The sequence below is a fragment of the Mizuhopecten yessoensis genome, unplaced genomic scaffold (genome assembly GCF_002113885.1).
Source record: "Mizuhopecten yessoensis strain PY_sf001 unplaced genomic scaffold, ASM211388v2 scaffold11115, whole genome shotgun sequence".
In the NCBI taxonomy this organism is placed as follows: domain Eukaryota; kingdom Metazoa; phylum Mollusca; class Bivalvia; order Pectinida; family Pectinidae; genus Mizuhopecten; species Mizuhopecten yessoensis.
In genome coordinates this window covers 232,385-258,925 of record NW_018408887.1, presented here as the reverse complement: position 1 = coordinate 258,925, position 26,541 = coordinate 232,385, and the positions used below count along the sequence as shown (strand labels likewise).

The 26,541-nt window shown below is 34.5% G+C and overlaps 1 protein-coding gene across 3 annotated transcripts; it reads left to right on the top strand.

Annotated features, from left to right (window-relative positions):
* Window positions 1-651: 651 nt before the first annotated feature.
* Window positions 652-26,338, top strand: LOC110466078 (pleckstrin homology domain-containing family D member 1-like). 3 transcript variants are annotated; one of them, XM_021522369.1, is made up of 15 exons: window positions 652-881; window positions 5,899-5,992; window positions 8,296-8,385; window positions 9,656-9,732; window positions 10,624-10,715; window positions 11,854-11,906; window positions 12,632-12,726; window positions 12,901-12,994; window positions 14,399-14,580; window positions 14,979-15,069; window positions 15,928-15,969; window positions 16,563-16,713; window positions 17,153-17,287; window positions 18,086-18,165; window positions 20,590-20,676. In XM_021522369.1, exons 1-14 carry the CDS (start codon window positions 697-699, stop codon window positions 18,151-18,153), a joined length of 1,449 nt encoding a protein of 482 aa, XP_021378044.1. In that variant the 5' UTR covers window positions 652-696; the 3' UTR covers window positions 18,154-18,165; window positions 20,590-20,676. The 3 variants fall into 3 exon arrangements, with proteins under 3 accessions (XP_021378044.1, XP_021378045.1, XP_021378043.1); XM_021522370.1 differs by lacking the exons at window positions 18,086-18,165; window positions 20,590-20,676 and adding an exon at window positions 26,005-26,338; XM_021522368.1 differs by lacking the exon at window positions 18,086-18,165 and having other exon boundaries at window positions 20,590-26,338.
* The last annotated feature ends 203 nt before the right edge of the window (window positions 26,339-26,541 follow it).

Here is a 26,541-nt window from a genome sequence, read left to right as displayed (position 1 = left end):
GTTTTTCCCTGATGAAACGTGCATGACATCGTAAAACCACATGACACATTTACAATTTTGTGATTTCTTAAAAATAGCTATAACACTATATTATATATCTTCAGTTCTTGCCTATATCACTTTACAAAATAACTGATTACATAACTTGATTGTTTCAAATATCTTAAAAACATTCTGAAGGTTGAATGTACTTGAGAGATTTGCTGTTCACCTACGTACGTAGGTTCCGTTGCTTAAATTTAGTCAGGGGCAATTGTATGTATGTGATTTTTGTTTGCCGCACATTTTATAAGCAACTTGTTATTTATTTCTCCGCTAGAAAACGCGGTGTTAGTGCTGATATAGGCCTGATCAGTAAAGACAGTAGACTATTATTTGGCACCGGGTTCCACGGCGGTTAAATATAAAAGTTGTAGTATGGTTACCTTTAGTACTCTGAAATAAGTTAACATATAGCTCATCATTATCATCATTGTGATCACACTCAATTAAACAGTGTTTATTAACTACGCCACTGCTACGAACAACTTAGCAAAACAAAATGTACTTCGACATATATTTCAAAATGTTTGCGCCATTTTTTGATGTATTTCGGAATGTTACATGCCAGTGCATCATTTCTAACGATAAAATCCGAGCACTGTCGAAGAAAATTGTCACACGGAAGTTCAGCGGTCGCGGTAGAGGTGTCAGCCGATGGATTGTTTGGGATCGGTGTGTTGTGTGTCCCATTCAAGGCACCACTGCAGTTATGAGGCACCCGCCATGAACAGTATGCCAGAGAGAAACTCGCGGTCAGGCGAATGGACATCGAAGGTCCAGTTGGCCGGGATATTGTATAAAAGACCGTTCAACCACCAGTCAAACAAGTGGGCGAAAAGGCAAGTTATTTCCTTATTTAATGTAAAAGATACGTTGTTTTAATGAAGTCAGTGGACCGAGATGACTTCCGGGTATTTCAGAAATTCCCTTAGGGATTGACCTTCCTAGGCCGTAGAGCTTTTTACAGTTAGTGTGTGTCGGTCGAATGTTACCGATGTACGCACTGATGGTATTGATACTGATGCTGGCGCTTATGTCTGTGTATGTTACAGCTGCTGAAACAGTGATGCTTATAGTACCGTGCTCAAGTCATGCAGTGCACTGACCTCTTTACGATCGTGTCTAATCAATAGTTTACGTATGAAAATAATCTGGCTACGGATACCCAAGAATGTCACTCAGTTTTGTGTTATTGATTTAAAAAATCAATACATTAATTCTATTCATGTAGATATGTTTTATAAGTGTTGTTGATTTAAAAATTCAATATATTCATTTTATCTGTGTATCAGAAAATATGGTTTTTAAGTGAATGAACTGGTAAAACTTACTATAACTTAAATTGTAAATTATTTCCTATGCCAAAAGATGCAGTTGCCTTTCCCTCCAATCTAATTCTATGCTTGTAGTATTCAACCACAACCTAAAAGTTATAAATCATACTGAACCACAACTTAATATGACTTGTTTCTCTCTATTCACCATCCATCTCTGATATGGAACTCTAGATCGGATGGACACACCTGGAACGGCCCTGTCCCCACTCCACCCCTTCCCCAACCTACACCCCCACTCTGGCACCCCCTTTCTTAACTTTTATATCCAGTTTTATTCTGCGCCAGCCTGTTTTTTAATTTTTGCTGTTATTGGAAATATCATTTTCTGTTTGGGTCTGGGAGTTAATGAATGGTACTTAAATGTGGTAGGTACGTAAAATGGGCAAATACTATAAATTGTGGATCTTTGTTAGATAGTATTTGTCCATTGTAGGTAACTACATTAACTCATTCACCCCTGCAGACAAATTTAAACTCTTCCAATTTAAAGGTTGGAATAGTTCATTTTGAAATTTCAGGGGTGAATCAGTTACAGTACCATTCAGACAATCTCGGACCCAAATATTTAACTGTGATTATAAGGTTCAAGATTATTGCATAAGACACAGACGTTGTTTATGTAAAGCACAGTATATGTTAAATTCAAATTAAACAGTCCAGACACTTACAAAATACATTGATGTGATACAAAAATAGCTGTTTTATTAAATTCTGAATGCACCTATTAATGAACCTTAATTGGCATATTTACAATATATACCTTATCTTGAAGTATCTTAATTATTGAAAGCTACTGGGCACCACTTTCTGACACCGTGCACACTGCAGTGCTCTTGATCAAAGATTGAAGATTAATCATCATTGCAAAAATAAAAAATAAAATAAAAACTGAAAGCTTCTTGAAAAAATAGCACAAGTAGATTTGATCTTGTTGTAGCTGACAAAATGCACCAGAAGGCAGGTTGCCAAGTTAGAAAAATTCTAAATATTATAAATAAATGTACTCATAAAGCACTGATAAAGAAAGATACATTATAACGTTATATAGTGTGGATTTTATCAGGGAGACAAAAGAATGTTTGTGACTGCATGGTGAATATTTGAAGGTAAATATAGGGTAGATTTTATCAGTGGTTTCTGGTCAGGGGGTTATTTATTACTAGTCAGCTGTCAATACGACACTCAAGTGGACACATATTACAGGAAGTAAATTCTACATTCTAATACACAGCTTATCAACATCAGATTCTTCCGGGATGTGCAGAATTTACACATAATTCAGTAGGTTTCCCTATAGTAGTTGTTCGTTTCAGAAACGGTTCTATTAAATATATATATGATCGATCCAGGAGTAGAGCCAACGCCGTTATTGTAGTTCAGGTTCGGTGGGTTTCGTTATCCCTTGCCTGGATACCAACCAGTATGCAGGGCGATTGAAGAATAGGGAAACTAAGAATAGGTGTCAATCGCAAAAAGCTCAGGATAAGTTGAATCTTCTTTATTAGGTATGTCTACCGGTTTCGCCCGAACAGTGAGCTTCTTCAGAACTATAAAAGAATTACTCAATATGACAAACATACAGTGATACTGCTGGTCAAAAGTTGTGATTTTTTTGCCAAAATTTATACATACAAATCAATCAATGTAGTGTGTTTTAGCCAATTAGCATGTTTTCAAGAAAAAAATGATAAAAATACCATATTTATACTGTTACCTTTACAAAGCAGGCCTTTCCTGAACTGCCTGGTAACTAAGTTAAACTAACAGGAAATGTCTCAAATTCATCAATATTTATTAGCCCTTCGGGCCAGGTGTGCTTATGCCGTACTGCGGCGTCCGTCGTCCGTCCGCCAACTTTTTCTTTTGAACAACTTCTGAAGAACTGTAGGACCTAGGGTCATGATATTTGGTCAGTAGGTACCTGGGATGGAGTGCTATAAAGTTTCCTCATTAAAATGACCTTGACCTACTTTCAAGGTCACAGTGATTAAATATGTTAAAAATTTCAAAACAACAATATCCTAAGAACCATTTCAACCAGAGTCATGATACTTCGGTATGTTATGAAGACCAGCAGTGCGAATATTTTTTTCAGTTACAGTTATGAGGTCAAAGGTCAACTTTAAATGCTAGTCGGGGGTCAAATGTCAACTTTGGTTAAAGGCTTTAACAATCTTCTTCTCAAGTTCCATAAGGCCCAGGGTCTTGATATTTGGCCAGTTGATACCTGGGATGGAGTGCTATAAAGTTTCTTCATTAAAATGACCTTGACCTACTTTCAAGGTCACAGTGGTTAAATATGTTAAAAAATTCAAACAACAATATCCTAAGAACCAGTTGAACTAGAGTTATGATACTTGGGTATTTTATGTAAACCAGCAGTGCAAATTGTTTTCTTCATTACAGTAATGAGGTCAAAGGTCAACTTTAAGTGCAAATCGGGATTCAAAGGTCAATATGGGTTAAAAGCTTTAAAATTAAAATTTTAAGTTTCAAACAACAATATTCTAAGAACCATTTGGACTAGAGTCATGATACTTGGGTATGTTATGTAGACCAGCTGTGTGAATTGTTTTCTTTATTACAGTAATGAGGTCAAAGGTCAACTTAAAGTGCAAATCGGGATTCAAAGGTCAATATGGGTTAAAAGCTTTAAAATTAAAATTTTAAGTTTCAAACAACAATATCTTCAGAACCGTTTAAGAGATGTTAAAATGTCTTGTGTTCTAGTTACCAAATGGTCTTAAGTTACCTATATGTCAGTGGCATGTAACAAAAGAAACAGGTGAGCGATACAGGCCCTCTGGGCCTCTTGTTTTTTTCTAAAATGTATATATGTATAATTATAGTGTAATACTAACAGTTTTAAACTATATTACTGAAATGTGATGCATTTAGTACAAAGCGATTTTTTAAAATATAAGTTAAAATTTTCCTGAAGTGATATAACTTAGCTAAAACAGTACATATTCTTTTTGTTTGTATATATTCAGTGGACTAAAAACCATATATAGTATGCAGTATCATGATACAGCATTGTAAAGACATTACACACATCATACAGTTAAAATGGTGATCAGGATACATCATTAGATGATTAAATGTTTATGCTGTACAATATGATAAAAGTAAAGGGACACATTTCGCAGGCTAATCTATATGTGTGAAAGATAACACGGACCAGAGGGAAGTCCGTGCTATCTTTCTAAACACAAGACCTCCATTGGGAGGAACATTTGACACTGCTGTATTGGTGCTATCTATTACACTGTTAAGGTAGATTATACCAGCACACTTTGTTGTTTATCCAACAAATAAGAGTTCTAATTGGTTCAGTATTTTCCAGACTTTGAGGTGCTTGCCCATTTACCTTAGCAAACAGTAATAATAATTAATCTAATTATTGTTTCTTTTTTCACAAAAAAAAAGTTGCACTGGTATCTTGAAGAACAACAAGGTTTCTCCAGACTTTTGATTATAAATGTACAATAATGATAATAATAATACATATTGAGTCAAAGACTCGTCTCTCATATGGTCAAGCATATTAAAAAATGTACATGATAAAATAGTACTATGAATGGTAAATTGGTAAGATAATTTTACATGTACATTTTAAATCCACTATTATCACAGAAACAGCTCTAAATGAAACGATGACCCGAGCTTACCAGCACGGTCAGCCCAGGTATTACATTTTAACTATACAACAGTTCGATAAATAATGTTCTAAAAATTACACAAGTGATGAGCACAATTTTAACTATACAACTATTAGATAAATAATGTGCTAAATTACACAAATTACACAAATGATGAGCATACATGTTTTTATCCCATAAAATACTGTTTGGCACATTTCTGAAAAGATAAAAGACTTTTGCAGTTCTGTACTTGTATATGATGGTAAACTATTCCATATACATTTTTATATGTATATGGACCTTGATATGTAAAAGACCTTTTAAAAACATTACTATGAGACATGCACATGATATTTGCTATGTAAAACTTTTCTGCAACATTACTGGAAACAATTTTACACTGTATTGCATGAACTCCCTAAAATAGGTTTCTGTTGTTTCTGCTGGTATTCTGGTGCCCAACAAATCTGAAAATTTGGTACCTATGGGTTCAATATTCTGAGGGTTCGAGACACCAAAAGCTCCAAAAAAGTAGACTCATGCATCACTGTCAGTGAAATGTCAGTTCTTATTTCAGAGGCCCAGAATTTTAAAGGTCTAACAGTCTGAATGTAACTAAACATGTAAAATATTCTGATGTTTTAAGCATAGATATCATTAAGGCTTATCAAGTCCCCAGACTATTGGATATTTGGAGAATCTGAAAACTTCATTGTAATCTGGAAACCTGGTCAAAAAATGAAATCAGTATAAATTTAAAATTTAAATTTTACAGAGGAGCTTTGTCTTTGTTTTTGTAGAAACAATGGCGGCTTGAATATTCATGGCTTTATATGATCAAGCATTAAAACAAACAATGTTTTTTATCATTTCAGATATTTCATTATTCGAGATGGTTTTCTATGTTACTATCAGGAGAGTGAAAAAAAGGAGATGGAAAAGCGAAATTGTATCAACATTCATCCCAAGGTATGCGTGCACTCAAACCATAACATAAGACACATAGCCTAACAAACACTCATCTAAAGATCTGTAGTCGCATCATTTGTTAATTTGGAATGGCCTATTAACTCATCGGGTCCGAAGGATCAAGGTGAGCTAATGCCATACCGTGGCGTATGTTGTCCGTACGTCAACAATTTCTTCAAACGACTTTTTCTTCTTAAACACTGATTGGAATTCAACTAAATTTGACTGGAAATATCCCTAGGTGGTGGTAATTCAAAATTGTACAAATGGTGGAGCTGACCCCTCAGGAAGCTGAAAAGTGGGGCCAAAAGTGGGTAATTTGGCTATATTGCTATAAACGACTTCTTCTCTGGAACTAATAGTGGGATATCAACCATATTTGACTGGAAGCATCCCTAGGTAGTTGGGATTCAAAATTGTACAAATGGTGGAGCTGACCCCTCAGGGAGCTGAAAAGTGGGGCCAAAAGTGGGTAATTTGGCTATATTGCTATAAAGGACTTGTAGAACTATAGACTGGATATCAGTCATATTTGGTCAGAGGCATTCCTGGGAGGCAGGATTCAAAATTGTACAAATGGTGGGGCTGACCCCCAGGCTAAGGGATGGGGTCAAACTAGTTTATTACGTGGAAATGGTTGAGATCCCCACCCTATAACCATATATACAATTGCTGAGTATAAAGAGAAGAGTACACATATGATTCCAGGATGGCCCTGGAGTCTGGCCCCACCCTTGGAGACATAGTCCCTGGGTCATAACTTTGAAACGGTTGAGATCCCCACCCCAAAACAATATATACAATTGTTGGGCATAAAGAGACGAATGCAGTCATGATATTAGAATTGCCCCAGGGTCTGTCCCACACTTGCAGACTTAACCCCTGGGTCATAAACTTGAAACGGTTGAGATCCCCACCCCAAAACTATGTATACAAATGCTGGTCATAAAGAGACAAATGCAGTCATGATATTATAATTAATCTTAGGATCTTGCCATAACCGTAGGGACCTAGTTTCTGAGTCACAGTTTGGAAACAGTTGAGATCCCGACCAAATAACAATACATGAAACTGCTGGGTATGAAAAATCTAATACAGATATGCTACAAGGATTGGCCTAGGGGTCTGGCCCATTCCCTTGGATCTTATAAGGAGAATATTTTGCCTTGATTGCTTAGATATCCAAGTGAGCGATACAGGCCCTCCGGGCCTCTTGTTTAAAACATACAAAATACATATAAATTTAAACCAAATCCAACAAAAATTCACAGTCAGGGGATCCAAATACTATAACCAAATACCATAATAAAGACCCAAAGAGAATAACAAATTATTAACAATACCGCAACTCGAGCCCAAAATGATGCAAAACGACAGCAGAATATACAAAATAGAAAGAGATTTTTATGGAAACCTTTGAAAAAGTACAAGGAGAATAAGACCAAATTCATGAAATTGTTGTCATGCTCAAGCATGGATTTTTGTGCTCAAGTCTAATTTTAGTTTCGTTTATAAATTGATAATAAAATCATTTTTCTTGTAAATGACTTAGAAGAAATTTTAAGAGACTAAAGGCTTATGTGCCCAGGTATTCCAGAAGGGTCCACATAAAAAAAAAAACATCGTCAAAATATGATTTACAGTACCAGCATAGTTATGGTAAATTCTAAAACTGTATGACCAAATTCTAGAACTAATCATCTCAAACAGGACATGCCTATTTCTTTCTGCCTTTATTATATAGCTATAGGGCCCCGCAAAATGTGGGTGCCCTATAGTAATCACGGTGTCCATCTCTCTGTCTGTCTGTCCGTCAGCACTTTTGTTTCTGGAGATTATCTCATGATCCAGATGGCCAAAATTTCTGAAATTTCACATGGTGATACACTGTGATGTGCAGATGTTAAATAGGGGTTTAGAAAATTCCTAAGATCAAGGTCGCTGTTACTAAAAAACAGAAACAGGAATATAATAATACATCATAAGGCCGTTACAGAAGGCCAAAATTTCTGAAATTTCACAAGATGGTACATGTGCAATAGGGCTTTAAAAAGTTTTGAAGGTCAATGTTGCCGTTACTTTAAAATAGAACAGGGCATATACTGTCCAAACCCTGTTGTATATGGGAGATACATTGTCAGGCATACAGCGGGGTAGCTTGCTGACCTGTATTCTAGTTGATATTTCAACGTTCTCAAGATGTGTACAAACTGACCAGGTGTTTACTGTAGAGACCTTGTAAAAATTAATCTTTTATGTGTTGATTTGTGACTAACATGAGTGTATCCTGTCGTTATTTTCAGGGAATCATACCGTTAGGAGAGTGCAGTGTAACTCAGTCACGAGAACAAGGACAGCCATTTGCATTTTACCTGGACAGTGCAGATATTCATGTAAGTTTACGTGTGAATCTCCTGTTTCAGTTTGCTGGAGATACTATTGAGTATAGATATGAAAATAGAAATCCTTTTAATATACAGATGTGTATGTATAATAAATAAGAGTAGCTACAAACTTTACGATGCCGGTGTATGAAACTATGGCTGTGAAATGTTATGATTTTTTTTTTATTACCTGTGAGTTGTGGATGAGAATTTAAATTCAGCTTTCAGAAACGACAGGCCATGTACATATATACAGAGGTCAAAATTCATCAGTATCCACTGTCCAGCTGTTTTCAGTCCTGTAATCTTTGCCTGGATTAACAGAGTCTATCATATATGTAAGTATGTGGGATATAGATTGTCTACCCGAGGGTGTAGAAATTAGGCCAGAATCTCAAGGCCTTTGTTCTGATCCAAACTCTACACCCTCTGGTAGAACATCTATATCCTGCATATGTACCTAATGATTGACTTTTTTTCTCCCACCTGTTCACCTAAACTTGGGTAAAACAGGATATAAACATTGAATGCAAGTGCAACACTAAATATTGCAAAAACAAATCTAGATAACTTATACACAAACTAAGACTATATTTGAAACGAGCTGTAAATGATTCTACAAATTTACACATCCATGCAAGACCTTCAAGAAACACTTGTACAACAATTTTATATTCTTGAGGTGTTGTCACCAAATTCAAAAAGGACATCAAAACTCACCTGTTCACGGCTGCATGTTAGTCTCATTGCAAAGACGTCATGTAAATACCACCCTTTATTTATTCATTTATGTGCACATTGCGACGATTATCTGCTTGCTTAATGTATACAAGTGATTGTAAGCCTTTTTTGGTTTCACAATTATGACTAATACTATTATCCATATGTTGTAAAGCGCTTTAAAGTAATTTTACAAATGATATAGGGCACTATATAAATGTTGTATATTATTATTATTATTACTTGCCTATGGCCACAGTCATTCAAACAATGCTTTGACACATTTTCAGTTGTAAGGTTGATAAAGCTGTCATCTGATTGCAACATCAAGGGTGTTCCACATGGGACATGTGTGTTTTTCATATGCAGAGAAGGGAGGATGAGGATACAATGATGCTGAATTGTTTTGATGTGGATGACATAATGATCAAGTTTATATCTACTCCTAACGTAGGTGTAAAAGTTGATTGCAATTTGTCAACTTGATATCTATATGTAGCACAAGGGTTCATAGTTATTGTAAGTTGTTAATAACTTGATTGGTTTTTATATAACACAGGGAAGGATGCTTTTGGCTGCAGACAGCAGTTTTGAAAGAGATAAATGGATCGACATGATTGAAAAGTCAAAGCGAATGTAAGTACTGTTTCCCATTCACCTCCCACTAACGTTATCAAAAACCTGAATATTCTTTTACATAGTACATTTAATATGGTTAACAACCTGCTGCAGTAGCATGTGTTTAAAGCCGTAAGATGTGGTTATAAATATAGATATAAAAGATTGACAGTTAATTTCTACTATAATTTGAGACTGTTAAACTACATGTAAATTAGAGAAAAACATCCAGTGATCTTGGAATATGACAATGCATTCTGTATGAGTTTAGTTGTATGTAGATTGTTCAGAACCACTTTTTATATCTTTGGAATGTAGTGGAATGGGCATTTAATGTTTGTCTTTTCCATTGGTCTTGATGACATCTTGATTAGACTTTGTGTTGAGCTCCATAGCTCTAATAGTAGTCCAGGAGACATCAAACTTACATACATGTGGGTTCATGTTGAGGAGTACTTTACATATATACAGTAGAGCGAACTGAAGGTCACTGTGACCTATATTTCCTGCTTCATTGATCACTTGGTTAATCTTTGTTTCACTCAATTTCTTTATTCTTAAGCTTACAATTTTTAGCTTCATTGCCAATGTTTTGTAAATATTGTTTAGCTGAAATATTGTATACCAGGAAATTTTCGTTAAAGTTTAATTTTCACTTTTTTCGTCCTCCATAATGGGAGCAAATTTGCCTTGGCAGCGAATAATAGTTTACACCTTACTTTGCATAGTAATTCCATGTGAAGAATGAAATTAACGCCGGGCAAATATGCATTTACCAGTAAAGGACGAAAATTAGGCAAAAGTTTCCCGGCACACAGTAATAACATTATTATATAAACATTCTTGAGTTTGATTGTGATATTTCTTGCAGAAAAGTTGTTATAATATCATAAAACTATTTTTACACAGAACTTGGAAGCATGCTCAGCTTGCAGACAACATCATTCGACAGTTGGAGGATCAGGGCTTACAGATGGCAAAACAGAAGCAAGACTATTTCAGTACCTACACTTCCACTTTGTCTCAGATTTATATCAAATTTGGCAACTTCTCTTCTCACTTTTACTGTTACAAAGTTCTTTCATACAAACTTTCACAGTCAGCTGATATGTAGAAGCTGAAGTCAAAAGTCGATCTCCAGCAGCAGTAGCATAATTAATTGGTACATCGTAGCTGTCTCCACTGATGTTCTTGGTTGTATATAGAGGCAAATTTAAGAACTATGAATGTTGTCAGTATACCGTGTACAAGAACGAAGGATTACTGGATAACTGTTGAAATCTTTCAGAGTTAATTCTATAATAAGTATGTGCAATAAGGAATTAAATATACCAACTTTGAAAATCCAGGGGTTATATTCTTAAAGGGGCTGGTGGGGGAAAAAAATACAAAATAAATGGGTCTAAATGCGTTCTCTGGCCTTCCAAAAGTTAAACCACGGCAATATGATGGTCGAGTTCCGCTTGCAATGTCCAGTTTTGACCACTGAAATCTCGGGGAAGCCCCGCGTAAATTTAGCGCAGATCTATTTATATATGGCACGTGGTTGTTTCAAAAGTGAGGCAGTGAAGATAACAAAAATAGCACGCCGTCATGGGCCATGTCGGTCTCAACTAGCGGACAAGACAGCAATACTATACGTAAATAATTGTTTTCAAAGGTCATGTATGATGCACGTGTAGTAGTCCTACCTATATGTTGATGTTATATATAACGGTATTGATACCTCGTGCCTGTCATGACTTTTGCATGCATCTTTTTCTTTCGCCGCGATGTTTACATTTGGCCTTGTTGATGACGCGTGTGCGGAAAATTACAACACTGATCTGGGTCAATTGAGAGTTTTAGACGTCAGGTGACAAATTAGGATTTCTTTAATATAATTATAATTTTTACTCTAAGGGAGTGAATTTCAGCAAAATTTGAATCGGTATATTTCATAAGGAGGTATTTTAAACATGTGTATGCCATTTTAGCAAATATGACATTTTTTCCCCGACCAGCCCCTTTAGTACCGGTATACATATCTTCTTCATCCTTGGATATTTTTAAATGTTAATATCATTCCGTTTTATGTTGTTATAAAACATCTTATGTCTGATATAAAAATCTACAGTGTAAATTGTTTGTTTGTTCCAGATCAGCTTCAGACTGAGGTGTTAGCGTTATCAGATGAAAGGGAGAGAACTGAGGTAGAAACTGAATATTGTTTTATTTACTTTCACCTATCATCTATGTCTGTTTCACAAATAAACATTAAAAATGTAGGCAAACAGTTTGCATAGACATAATGATAACAAATACGGGGAATTCCTCTTAATGTCATGCATCATTTACCAGGTGATATATGATATAAAGCCAAATGTGACATTAATCAAAAGGATAGTTTCTGTGAAGATAAAACACTTTTAGTGTATGTTACTTTTTAAGAAGTCTGATGTTGAATACTTCACATATACCCTTACAATGTAACAGAACTAGATCAGGTAAACTACACTCAGTAAAGACACCACTCTGGCTGTGGTTTGGTCCATTTTAACCAATCTAATGTGAAAAATAGGCCCTTGGACTGTTACAAGAAGATTATTTAAGTTATAATTTTTTTGTTTCGTTGATTAAAGCCTGAAAATACAATTTTCGCAAATAATATGTTTTCAATAGAATTTAATAATCATAAAAACAGGAATTTATGTCGGATCACATGATATAAAAAACATTTAGATAAATGGTGGCATATTTGATATTAACAGAAATGTGATATTAAGCATTAGCATTAAATTAAGTTGAATCCATTGACAATGACTTAAGTTTTTCATTCTATGTAATATATCCACAGTCTGACAAAGGATCATTGAAACTGTGAAAAAAATAATCATTAAGCATATTATATGTGAGTTTAAAATACCTCTTGTGATAGGAGCTGGAGAGGATCAACCAGGAGCTTGAAAAGGAGAAACAAAAGTTAGAGTTGTACCAGCAAGAAATGACGGAAGAATATGAACGCATCAGAAAGTAAGTGTTTAGTAAATGGATCATGAAGGAAGTCCCAAGAGAAACCAATATCTGAGGTTACAAAATTTTATACATTTTCAAGCTACTTTTTTATCTTATAAACACCCTTGGCACTTAAAAAATTCAGAAAATGCGAATGATTGCAAAAGCTTCACAATTGTTTATATTATTCAGTGAACTTGAGGACACAGCTGAATGTATGAGGATATTGGACTCCGATCGGGTCGCATTATCAGGTACACTACAGCAGCAGCAAATAAGTCTGCAGGTAAGGCACTAATTATGTCTCCCCTTCGAATGAAGGGAGACATATTGTATTAGTACTGGTTCTTCTTCTGGTGGTTCTTCTTCTTCTTCTTCTTCTTCATCTGGTTCTCATAATGGCAACTTGTCCAGGCCATCACTTTTTAAACCGTTAAAGATATCTTGATGAAACTTTAGGTATGCATGCATCACCCACAGCACTGGAATTAGGTCAATGTGACCTTCACCTCAAGGTCAAAGGTTAAATAAGTGCAACTTTTTCAGTGAATTCTTATCCGGCCCGTAAATTTTAAACCAATAACGATATCTTGATCAAACTTGAAGTATACCTGCATCACCCACAAAAGGTGTGCAGTGCACTGGAATTAGGTCTCGTGCTTCGCTATATATGGTCCTTTGTTTAATTTTAATACCAAAGTTTGTCCGGAGCATGATTTCCATGTTATGTCACTTACGTTCACCAAACATACCATATTTATGTATCTTGAGAAGGCGGAATCTCTTGCACTAAAATCAGGTTTTATGCCCCACTATATACAGAGTTATGGCCCTTTGTTTATTTTTAATACCGAAATTGTTCCACGGCATAACTTCTAAACCATTAAAGATATCTTAATCAAACTTGAAATGTACCTGCATCACCCACAGAAGGTTGAAATATACCTGCATCACCCACAGAAGGTGTGCAGTGCACTGGAACTTGGTCTCGTGCCCCACTTTATACAGAGTTTTGGCCCTTTGTTTATTTTTAATACTGAAGTTTGTCCACGGCATTGTTTATTTTTAATACTGAAGTTTGTCCACGGCATAACTTTCATGTTATTTCACCTACGTTGACCAAACTTGCTATAGTTTTAATGTATCTTGGGACGTAGGAGTGTTGCATTCTAAATTCGGGTTTCGTGCTCCACTATATAAAAAGATATGGCCCTTTGGTAATTTTTAATACCGAAGTTTGTCTGTTGGCAGACATATGTTTTTGTTTACATAAACAAAAATTCTTGTTAGTTTATACATGTACTGTACTATATTTTCATTATTCTAAAATTTTGAGAAGTGTTTCCATGTCAATAAACAATTTCATATGATAGTTGAAAGCATCATTTGTTGAAAACTGATCATGAGAAGGAAAGATATACGATACATAAAAAAATATGCTGTCAAGGATAGAGAATTCTGAATCAGTTTTGATTGCTCTGGCTCTAGATCCGATTAGTGTACTCTTTGGAACACAGGAAAAATAATAAAAGTGTTTAAAGCGAAAAAAAAGGACATGACTTTGTTGGTTTTATACAGACTTTTCAATCCACAAATAAAATGAAAGGGTGAAATATTTAAGACATAAAATTAATCTCCTTTGTGTCTAGGATCAAGTTGCGAATTATTTTGTTGTTTTGTGTTGTATCAGAGTTTGAGTGAGGAGAAGGTGAAGATCCTGGAGACATTACATTCCCAGCAGAGTTCGCAGCAGAAATTGACGGAGGAGAACCAGAGTCTAGCTCTCACCAAAGAGGAACTAACATCTACACTCAAACTCATTGAGTTCCAGACCAAAGAACTTCTTCGTGAGAAATCACACGCTGAGGAAAAGTTAGTGTGGCTCATATATACCCGATATGTTTTGGTTAAAATAGCAATACCTCAGGGTTACTTTTGAAAACCCTTAAATTTATGGATACAAAATCCGAATTTTTCGGGTTGAAAAGTTAAGATTAGTTATTAAGGCTCATAATGATAAATAATAATAATTATATACAACCTTTATATAGCGCCCTATATAATTTGTGAAATTACTCATAGATTCATGAGGCTTTTTCAGCTTCATGCTGAAATTTGAATGACTTGAATGAAGGACCAGTAAACGATTACAAGAAACATGTCTGAAATATTTTTTCAAATTCTGTCAATCCCACGGTCAAAAGAGGCCATTATTAGAAATGGATGTTGTAAAGGGTAATGATAAATTCCTGTGTATCATTTGTGTATAGAATGAAGGAGAATGAACAGAGAGCTCGGGATTTAGAGGAGGAAAAGCAGTTCATCAGTGGGCATGCAGAGGAGCTGAAGGAGTCCTTGAAGGTAAATTGACTTGAATTTAAGCTCAATGTGCTAGGAATATAGTCTCCCTTACCTGTGCAAACAAATTGGGAGATACACTAATAATTTTTACCTTGGTTTTATTTGCTCACTTTATGTCCTAGATAAGAGCAAAATACTATTAGAGATACCAGTACCTCATACCTGTAAGTTTATATTGGGGAATTCAACATTGAGAAAATTTGTTTCAAAACATTAAGTGGTTGTCAATTTGGTGGGATGAGAATATTATAGTTTACTGCGATTCAAGAATTTCATTATTACTTGATAGTTGACTTTTGTCAGTGAAAGAAAAGATTTGAAAGGAAATTGCACTTTCTATATAAGTGCATGAAAGATAAGAAAATCCACCAATGGGAGGTAAAAGTTCAAGTAAAAGCCTTGTCATTGTTATGACTTTCTTGATCAGGGCACCATCTGGATTATTTTTGAGTTAAAAAAGTTAGTCAAAGGTGTAGGTGACTTAATGTCCTCCTAGTAGAAGACACAGATGAAACCCCCCAGTTCTGTCAGGGGGCCAAACAAACGTGGCATTTTACAATACACATCATGACTGGCAGTGGGATACAGCAGATCTATTCTCTATTCTTTGTTTCTTCAATGTCCCCTAGACAGAACACAAGGAAGAAACCATCCTCTGGGGGGTTAACTTAAATTATGTATCTCCAAGCAATGTAACTCCCAAACTAAACAGGGGGATTAGTTTTTCCATATACGCCTTGTATAGCTTAAAATTTAGTATGTTCAATTATGGCCCAGGGACTACAGCAACGGATGTCATGATAACAGACACAGTGAGCTTTTCTTGTGTTTCCTAAAATATATTAATTATAATTATAGGATCTAAAGGTACAGAAAGAAATGACTGAAGCAGAATTAAAGGTAAGTGAGTTGTGGTTCTTTTGCTAATGTGGGATATTTATTTAACATTCTGAATCTTCAAATTAATCATGGGGTGCAAAAAGTGAATTTATGTAGTTTCACTTTGAATTCGAAACAATTCATTTATTTCCTTCTGTAACAGTTGCTTAAACAAAATCACATAGAATCTTCATATCAAACAAGTATAATTTCAAATTTAAAAAAATAAATTTTACATTTTCTTGATATTGGAATATTTTTTAACATGGATCATTGATTGATTTTGAAATATTGATTGGCCATTGTTTGGCCTTGGTACATTGATTCGTCATTATTTGACCTTGAAATGTTGATTGGTCAATGTTTGACCTTGAAACACTGATTGGTCAGTATGATGTTGAAATGTTGATTGGTCAGTGTTTGACCTTGAAACACTGATTGGTCAGTATTTGATATTGAAATATTGATTGGTCAGTGTTTGACCTTGAAACACTGATTGGTCAGTATTTGATTTTGAAATGTTTGGTCAGTGTTTGACCTTGACACACAGATTAGTCAGTTTCTGACCTTGGACATTGACTAGTCAGTGATCTTTATGCGTTTGGTGTTGACAGGAGGAGGTAATGGCCAGACTAGATGCAGAAAGGAAGTTGAAAGATGCAGACAACTCGTTACAGAAACTGTCCTGTGCTGTAGTGTCTCAGACTCCGCACATAGAACAGGATGTCAAGGAGGAAATGGTGGTCAACGTCAATAAACTCAAACGTAATATTACTAGCCAGCTGAACACAATGTAAAACTTAGATTTTCTTTCGGGGGTCCACATTTTTGCTGTTGATATATGCAAAAAATAGACTGTGTGCAATTTTTTGTTCTTGAAAAGCCAATGAGTTTATTTCAAACATGAAAGATGGAAAAGTTAATCCCTAAAGTTTTTGCAAATCTGCAAATTTTGAAATAAAGAATTCAGGTTTTACCTCTAGTTTGATATTAATGTAGCAGAACTGGGGTGGGTCAATCATTGGCGACCAAGTAACTCAATTGGCAGAGCGTCTACTGAGCTTCGAGGGTCCTGGGTTCAAATCCCAGTCTGGCTGTACATTTTGCCGCTCCTATTACATTGATGAACCTTGGATATCTGAATAAACGCCATTAAACTGGATACGGTCTTTACATTCTGTTATGCAGTCTGCTTGTGTTGTAGGATTTTTTGAGGATCTCGTAAATGAGGCCAGCATTGACTCTGACAAACCCCTCATTGTGAAAAACACGATACATGCCAGGAAAACCTTAGCACGGAGAGCGAAAACAAAAAAATTCCAACGCAACAAGTCCAGTAGTAAGTAAACTAACATGTAATGTTGTAAAGTGTGAAGGAAGCTTTCATAAGATAAAGAACAATGATATACATACAATTCTGGTGCTAATGTTAATGTAGTTTGATACAAGAAATGTTAGGATAATTTATATGTTTGATCAAATAAATGGTATTGGAAATAACTTTAAGTTCATGTGTAATTTATTTTACAAACTTTTGTCTGTAGATTTGTTTTCATGAATAATTGAATTTTCAATTGCATTTCAATATTAATAATTATTATTTATAGATTAAATATTTGCTTAATATTGAAATTTGTGAATGAGTCAATGGGAATTAATGTGAAATTTGACCACTCTCAAAAATAAAGTGATTTCCAGTGTTTAAGTATTAAAGTAAGAAAAATCAGAATTTACAAATGATAGGTCATGGGAAAAAAATCTGCAGACAATTTAAAGTAAAATAGGGTAGGATAGTCAGGAATTGCATATATTTTCAATAGCTTTTTAACAAGGTTACATCATAAAAGAAAACTAACTTTAATAGTTTTTTTATCTCTTAAAATATCAAGGGGAAAAATCGCAGTTGACAGAACAGTAAATGGTTGGTTGGATTAGCAGAAACACATGTACAATGTATTTTTTATTAAAAAATTTAGACCTAAATATACGAACTATATCTGACAGAGCAGTTCAAATTGGTAAATGTGTAATTAGGTTTTTATATACATTAAAAAAAGAAACAAGGAAGATAGATAGAAGGAAGATTTGTGTAAGAGCCTGGTACATGTTCTGTGAGTGATGTTATTGGTACCTGTAGGTTCTCTATGTCTAACCACCAATCCAATGTACGCAAATCTGATGGAGTGCAGCATAATGTCGCTCTGATCAACATGGGAGGTAACTCAACACATCAACCCTTTGTTTGGAATGATGCATTTCTTTTTTTTATTGTTTTTCTTCTGTTAAATATTTAAAAGAGCTGTTTTTGTGAAGTTTTCTATTTACAGAATATTGTTTGGTTGATAAAATGTTTAGTAATAATTTTAGTCTTACCAGTGTTTTGTTCTGATTTCTTTTATGCATACTTGAGATTTCAGTTGAGTGCTGCATCGTTCATCACTAAACAGATCGCCAATTTTTTGTTACTTCATTAAATTCTTTAAGATTATTTTGTGTTTTACCTTAATACCCTATCAAGTTCATTTTTATGTCATTCTTTGCTTGAATGCTTAGTTACTTCTGCATCAACAAAAATCATCATTGTTGAGATGAATGACTGTTCTGTTTGTTCTACAGTTACTTTACAACTTTATGTTGTAATATTGTCTGTTTGTTCTACAGTCACTTTACAACTTTATGTTGTAGTATTGTCTGTTTGTCCTACAGTTACTTTACAACTTCGTATCTGAAGGTTTGGTGATAAACATAACATAGTCTCATGAAATCTTTACCATGTAAGCCATAGGGTACTTTAATACATAGTTTATAAAAAGAAATGTTAAAGGGCAGTTACATCGCAAAATTACAACTTTGCGTTTTTGTTTGGTAAAAATAATATGTAACTGAGCTTGCTTCAGCCTTGTTGTATAAGATCTGGAAGTCATGTCTTTTTGTCCTCTTGTTATTCAAACCAGATTCTCACATGTTTTTGCACTGTTATACAGATTAGTTGTTTGTCCTGTGGTACATACCTAGTTGTCATGTGTTTGCTCTGTTGTACAGACCTAGTTGTCTTGTGTTTGCTCAGTTGGACATACCTAGTTGCCATGTGTTTGCTCTGTTGTACAGACCTAGTTGTCATGTGTTTGCTCTGTTGTACAGACCTAGTTGTATTGTTTGCTCTGTTGTACAGAATTGTTGTCATGTGTTTGCTCAGTTGGACATACCTAGTTGCCATGTGTTTGCTCTGTTGTACAGACCTAGTTGTATTGTTTGCTCTGTTGTACATACCTAGTTGCCATGTGTTTGCTCTGTTGTACAGACCTAGTTGTCATGTGTTTGCTCAGTTGGACATACCTAGTTGTCATGTGTTTGCTCTGTTGTACAGACCTAGTTGTCATGTTGTTTTGCAGAGCTGGTTGGCATGTTTGCTCTGTTGTACAGACCTAGTTGTATTGTTTGCTCTGTTTTACAGACCTAGTTGCCATGTGTTTGCCTGTTGTACCGACCTAGTTGTCATGTGTTTGCTCTGTTGTACAGACATAGTTGTCATGTGTTTGCCTGTTGTACCGACCTAGTTTTCATGTTTTTTGTCCCCTTATTTTTAACAGACCTAGTCGGTTTTGCCCAGTAATTCTACAGGCCTGGTTATCGGGATTTACCCAGTTGCACAGACTGTTTTTGCCATCATGTTTTGCAAACCTGGTCATTTTTTTCCCCATTATATAAAACCTAAATTTATGTTTTTTATCCTTTTGTACTGCCCTTGCTATCATGTGTTTTTGCCCCATGTTACACAGAACTGGTTGTCATGTGTTTTTGCCCCATGTTACACAGAACTGGTTGTCATGTGTTTTTGCCCCATGTTACACAGAACTGGTTGTCATGTGTTTTTGCCCCATGTTACACAGAACTGGTTGTCATGTGTTTTTGCCCCATGTTACACAGAACTGGTTGTCATGTGTTTTTGCCCCATGTTACACAGAACTGGTTGTCATGTGTTTTCGCTATGTTAATGAACTAGGGTTATTAATATGAGTTGTATTTTGTTTTGACCATTTTAGTGTTACCTAAAGCAGTTATTTCTGTCCTAAATTTTTAAGTAATTTGTATTTAATTTCAACTGATCATTAAGCCTTGATGTCCCTTTATAAAAACAGCTGAAATGAAACCAAGGCAAGGAGAAAAATTGATCATATTTGATGTTGCTGCTCCAGTTAAATGATTAAACCACACATATTTTTAAAAACAAGGTTGGATGTCATCAAGCCAGTTGTATGCAATTATCATTGTATATGTATTTCTTTGTTGATTGTGTCGTTATCATTCGTGTACATGGTAATTATAATGTTACATCAATGAAATCTTTCTGTAAATCACCTCTGTATAAGCTTATTTCAAAGACCTTAATTTTGTGTGTGGATTTATACACACTACTTGTTTTAATATATATTATACAGGCAGACCATTTATGAACAAAGACAGACCTATATAATCTATTACACAGGCAAATTATTTATGAACAAACAAGACTTATTCAGGAATTTGAAGATAGAAAACTTATTGTCTGGAACATAGGTGATTAACAATAACAAAAAAAACACCACAAGTTTATCATCGATTCAATTCTGCTCATGAATATTCATTTTTCTTGCTTGACAGGTGTTCGTGTCAAGTCTACCAAGAATCTCTCTGATACTTACGGAGAAGAGGGTGTGAATCTTCGTCGTACCACTACTTGTGTTCCCCGGAAGGGGGTCTCGGTCAACTTCCCTCTGTCGGCCAGTAGTACTCTGTCGTTTTCCGAGGATCTGTAATCGACACTCTAAAAGTTTATGTGCACACATCATTGTGGCTTCAGCAGATATCTTCAGAAATTGACACCTCTACCAACATATGAAATGTGTGTCTTACAAGAAGTGTTGTTTAAATCAGTGGAATTTTCAGCTAAGCTAAGCTGAGTCCACATTCTTATGAAAATTGGTTTCGAGTCTTCATGGGAATGACCTTCAGTGTGTGTATAGGAAACAGGACTTGGTCGACCAACCCCTGTTGGAATGACTTTAAACCTTGGTGACCTCTGTATTCCGTCTTTGGGTATTGCAGAGTTATCTGCTCTTGTGAGCAGGTATTGATTGTTAAGTCATTTGTTTGTGAGAGTAACGTCATCAATTTTTGAGAAAATGACGTAATTTTCTCACACAAACCAATGACGTAACAATCAATACCTGCTCACAAGAGAAGATAACTCTGCAATACGCAAAAACGGAAAAGCCTCACTTTGATGAACTGACACATTTTGTTGTGTGTTTTTTATGCCATCCCTACAATATCAATGTAGTCAATATAAAAATCCACCTCCATTTTCATTGGTTGCTAAAGTTTCCAATGTATATTTTTATTGGTTGATATAATTGCGCTGTTTGCCTTGACACAGCTGTGATATAAATGTTGTAAAATCTACTTATTTTCCCCTTGCACTGTTTCATGGCAGTTTTTATATGTTGGCATGATAGTACTACACTACGATCTGACAGAGGTTTTGATCATTGTCTCAGTCTGTTCCCGAATTCCGTGTTTACTGTATCTTACAATTATTTTTGCCACTGACCATCATACAGCTGTATGATGACTAAAAATGTTTACAGAATGTGCATGACAATTTAATTTTCATAATTTCTACTTAAAGAGTTTGGTCTACCATATCATTATTGTAAGAATTTGCATTTCAGATATCTTTTTCATAAGAATACCAATTGAGTGATAACTTAGTATGTAGTGTGGTATATATGTGCTAATTCTTGAACAAGGTGGTTATTAAAGGAAATTAGAATAACTAAACCTATACACAGCAAAAATCAACATGGCTTATCAAAGTTTAACAGATTTCCATTCATGATCTGAAAAAAGGATTAAATAATTTATTGCAATGTTGTATAAGCATTGATTTTCAAGAGAAGAGGAGGATATACGAATAGACAAAGATTTTCACTTATCAGAAGAATTTATACAAAGTGCAATATAACTGTAATTCAGGACTGAAATAATTATCTGTACATAACAGTCCTGGCTATGATTTTGTTTTACGAATGAGGTGTCAGTATATTGTGGCATATCTGGTCTGTCATGTTTAGTTTTTAACAACGCCACATCCATAATCAGCTATCAATTTGCACCGGGGAATGTTTGTTGCCATAGTTTAACCTCTGCCATTGTCGTCTTCTGATCCGAGGGCAAATTTATAATAACGCAAACATTCACCTGTATAACGCTGGTTACCTGGTAATTTCCACTGCTGGCAGTGTTGGGTGAAATAACTGGCGAAAGGGGATTTTACAGGTGAAGGGCAAACATTTAACAGGCCAAACATTTCCTGATACACAGCTTAGTGTATACGTAGTGCAGCACAGACTGGCACACCATAGTCTGTGTATCAATAAAGCTGCAAGTTTTTATTAAATGAAAATCAATGAGAGATGTTAAGGATTTAATTCACCAGTACGGTGTAGTTAAAACCAGAAGTAGATGAAAAATAAATAAAAGTCAGATGTATGCTAAATGTAATGAATAAAATATTTAAATTCAATAAATTCCCAAAGATCTTGTAGTGAAAAATGTTGTTCAACACTTCATTTTCATTTGTTACTTATAATCAGTGCTCTTATATTCCCGGTATAGATATATTTATTATATAATTAGAATAGCGTACATATCATGGTTGTATATAATGTCTGTGATTTCAGTTTTTAATTCAACAGTCTTGTGCCTTGTTACAGCTGTTGAAGTCTGTTGTTGTATTCCATATCTATGCCATTATATTAGTTCGCCCCATTTTGTCTGACACAAAGCCTACATGCACACATACTTCTCATGTCTTCAAATAAAAATAAATATTGTTTGTAAAATTATTTCATATAAAAAAATGATGAGTTTCAATTTATTGTCCTGTACTATTTAAATAAATTTATTATAAAACATGGTTTTATCTACATGTAACAACCAAGTTCATCCGAAATAAGATATCCTGAAAAGAATCTCCCATACAACAGTAAACATTATCTGAATTGACAAGAAATAATGAGATTTCATCGTTATATATACAAGAAAATGTTATAATAATAAATTTGAAGTGGTAAAAAAAATGTATAAACCATGTACCACAAGACCAAACACCCAGAGACGGAGATGAAAATGGCCGATTTCTGTTTTTCGATTTGTAAGGTATATAAATGGTAACTAGCTGTAGCTTTTTAATTTCTTAACTGTAATTGTGAGACCTATTTTTATGTGAAAAGTGAATGGAATTGTGATATAAGTATGATATTATAAATGACTGTTATTCATTTTTTTCCTTTTATGATTGAATCTACATCAACATATTTTGCAAAAAACATTTATAAATTCTTTATTTTTTTGTAAAGATATTCATTCCATAGAGCACTTCAAGGTTAATCAAAGAATCAAAATATGCCAAAAATATTTGACCAAAGCTTTTTTCCGGTAAAACAAAAGACCAAAAAGAAATTAAAAGTGCTATTATTGAATTGACTTGAGGAATTGGTCAACAACAAGAAAAGAAAATTGCCTGATACATACAATGTAGTTCATTCAGTTAAAATTGGAATTGATTAATTGAATGATATTTTATTTTTGGTTAGGAGTAATTTATTTTGATCAGAATACAACAGCAAAATATTTCGGATTAGATAGAAGAACATAATTTCCGTCCAAAATCATGTTGTTTAACAATTAGGTTTCCGATTATGTAATGATGGAAACATGTCGAGATTTTGAGATCTGATAACCTGATTTGTGTCCTGCGAGTTCATATTTAATATAGTTTATGTGGCATAGAAGTGGTGGACATGTGATGTATGAGATACAGAAATGTATTTCAACATTCAGCTCCTGTAAAGTTTATGTGGCAGGTAAATATGAAAGAACATCAAGGACTTGTGTTGTCCAAGTAAGTGGTTACCTACATCAGGCCCCTGTGTAGTTCGTGTGGCAAGTAAATATGAAAGAACATCAAGGACTTGTGTTGTCCATGTAAGTGGTTACCTACATCAGGCCCCTGTGTAGTTCGTGTGGCAAGTAGGTTGTCTCGCATGTAAAGCCCCTGTGCAGTTTATGTGGTAAGTATTTTCCCCCACGAGTCCTCCAGTTTCTGTCCGGTGCTATGAGTTTGATTGTACAGTGGTTGTGATTTCACTTTAAATATTTTCATCATATGCAAGTATGATAGCATTATGATCTATATAACCCCCAATACTCATTATTTTAACATATTGTGTACCAATAGTAGTAGTTTTAGGCTTGCTTGACAATGTGGTAGGGTTTGTCGCAAGCATTTCGTTATCCAGTGAGGACCAACTTTCTTCACAAGAGCACTTGGTGTAGATGTGTAACAGGGTTAATGTTTAAATGGATCTGAAATACCCATGGACAATTAAAACTCGTGCTTATGCATTAATTAGAGAATTCCTTCCATTTATTCAATATTAAAGGTGTATCTAATCAACTGATAATGAAGTACAAATAATGTATAGGATCAATTTCAATTCAAGTACAGTAACTTCTCATTATACTGCCATTGTCTGTTTCAACAAAAATTCGTCTTTATACACATGCCTGATCATATATTGAGGGTGATAGATATATATGAACTAGCAAGTTAAATAAATCAAAGTACTGAAAGTACTGAAAAACGATACATTGACAGATATTGGTTATGGACAAAGTGGCCAACCGTTAGGCATTATAAATGAGTCATTACTGTACCTGAAGGAATTTTTTGGATAATGTGTTTTTATTTACATATGCACTGCAATGCCACTATGTAAACCAAGCAAATGTGTTTATATTATATATTTACAATATGTTGAAGAGAATCTCAAATATTCACCAAAACAATGTTGATCTGTGCTCATAATAATTTTTCTCTTAAGTGTACATCAGTAAAAGATCTGTCAACACATAATATGGGAAATGAAGAACATCTTCTGAAAAAACCCTGCATGTCACCAAAACATGAACTTAGCTTTGCATTTGTACTTATAATGACTTATTTTAAGGGTTTTAGGGTAGAGAGTTCTGCTGTTCAGTATTGTAGAAGAGTAAGAAATTGTTCCGACATTTTTCTCACTTTTGATTCGCTTACCCATTTTAAATTAAAGATTAAATACAAAAAGTATATATTCATTATAATGTCCTTCTTTATAAAACATCTCTACTAGGTGGACTTGAAACCTTCAGGGAGCTTATCCCCTGTGCTACCAGTCAGTGTTTAATATTTTTCAACAAGTCAAATCAGCCTTGCTTGATCTCCTTCATATATAATATATAATTGATGGGAAATTTCAATTTTGAACCAACGTAACGTATATATATACAATGTACGTTTCATAAAGATGAAAATGCAGTATGTTTCAGTGGATTTTGTACTCATTGTATTCAGAAAAGGTACTTAATCTGTAACAATTGTGGTCATATTATATTTATCACGAAATAAGCCCATCCGCTACTTGAGTTCAAGATAATTCTTGGCTTATTGCTGAATAAATATGATTGATCTATTAGGTTATCTTGTTTTTGTTTATAAAGCTTGCTATACAGTATTGATTGGATGTAATTCAAGAAAAGTTTTAAAGCAACAGTTGGCAAGAAACGATAGACTTTAGATTTTTTATTAAGTACAATATGCAAAAAGTGTGTTTTAATTTTCATTGTTGTGATTAATGCATGGTTTTATTGACCTCAGAAATAAATACGATGTTTGTTTACATGATTAATTACCCATCCTCTGTCTGATCTATACAACCATGCATTGATTTAAAAGAAATTTATTTTGGAAAAAGTTAATAGATCTTTCATGTACACTGTACTTAACAAGTTATGTGCATATATTTCCAATTATTTCAACCATTATACAGATAAATATATAATTTCTAGATTGAACAAGTTGATATTTAATTTGGAGCAGAATTTTAACACAAGAAATATGTAATGGTACTTCATTTCCTTGTTTCAAGATGTTAATTACATTATTAATATCAACCTGTGTGCTATGTTTTTCAGATTGAAATCAATCTCCATCTTTGATGTGTACTCCCATTAAGACCTCGCGATGTGTTGCTGCACTGCCAGCTGTGAATTTATGCTTCTACTTTCTATGTGTCCATGTGTAGAAAACTTGCAATGTTTAAGCCTGTCTCTTATAATTGGGAAATGTATTTTGCAAAACTGTTAATTAACGAAAATTTTACAAGTTGTCATGATGAAAATTCACGAATGATTTAATTTGTGTTTGGGATCCATAATACAACTGTTCAGGTTAAGTTTCATAATCATTGTACTGTTGTTGTACTGTACAGAAGTTTACTCTTCAATAAATATTTATTGATGCAGGTAATGTTTTGCTTTCTTTATGCATGGTATACCGTGCCTCAGCTATATTTCATGAACATGATCTTGGTATATATTCCTCCCCACCATTAGTGGCGGGGAGGCATTAAGAGGTTGGTTTGTTCCCTACGACATCTTGGGTAAAATTGCTTTTTGCTTCATGTGTGGATATTTCTTGAGTACTGGACAACATATGTCGGTCACTATGAC

What these genes read in the sequence shown, in the direction of transcription:
- LOC110466078 (XM_021522368.1), top strand. Translation starts at nt 697, where the DNA reads ATGGATTGTTTGGGATCGGTGTGTTGTGTGTCCCATTCAAGGCACCAC. An exon ending in AAATCACACGCTGAGGAAAA is followed by an intron (nt 14,581 to 14,978) that starts GTTAGTGTGGCT and finishes ATTTGTGTATAG; the next exon opens with AATGAAGGAGAATGAACAGA. An exon ending in TGACTGAAGCAGAATTAAAG is followed by an intron (nt 15,970 to 16,562) that starts GTAAGTGAGTTG and finishes TGGTGTTGACAG; the next exon opens with GAGGAGGTAATGGCCAGACT.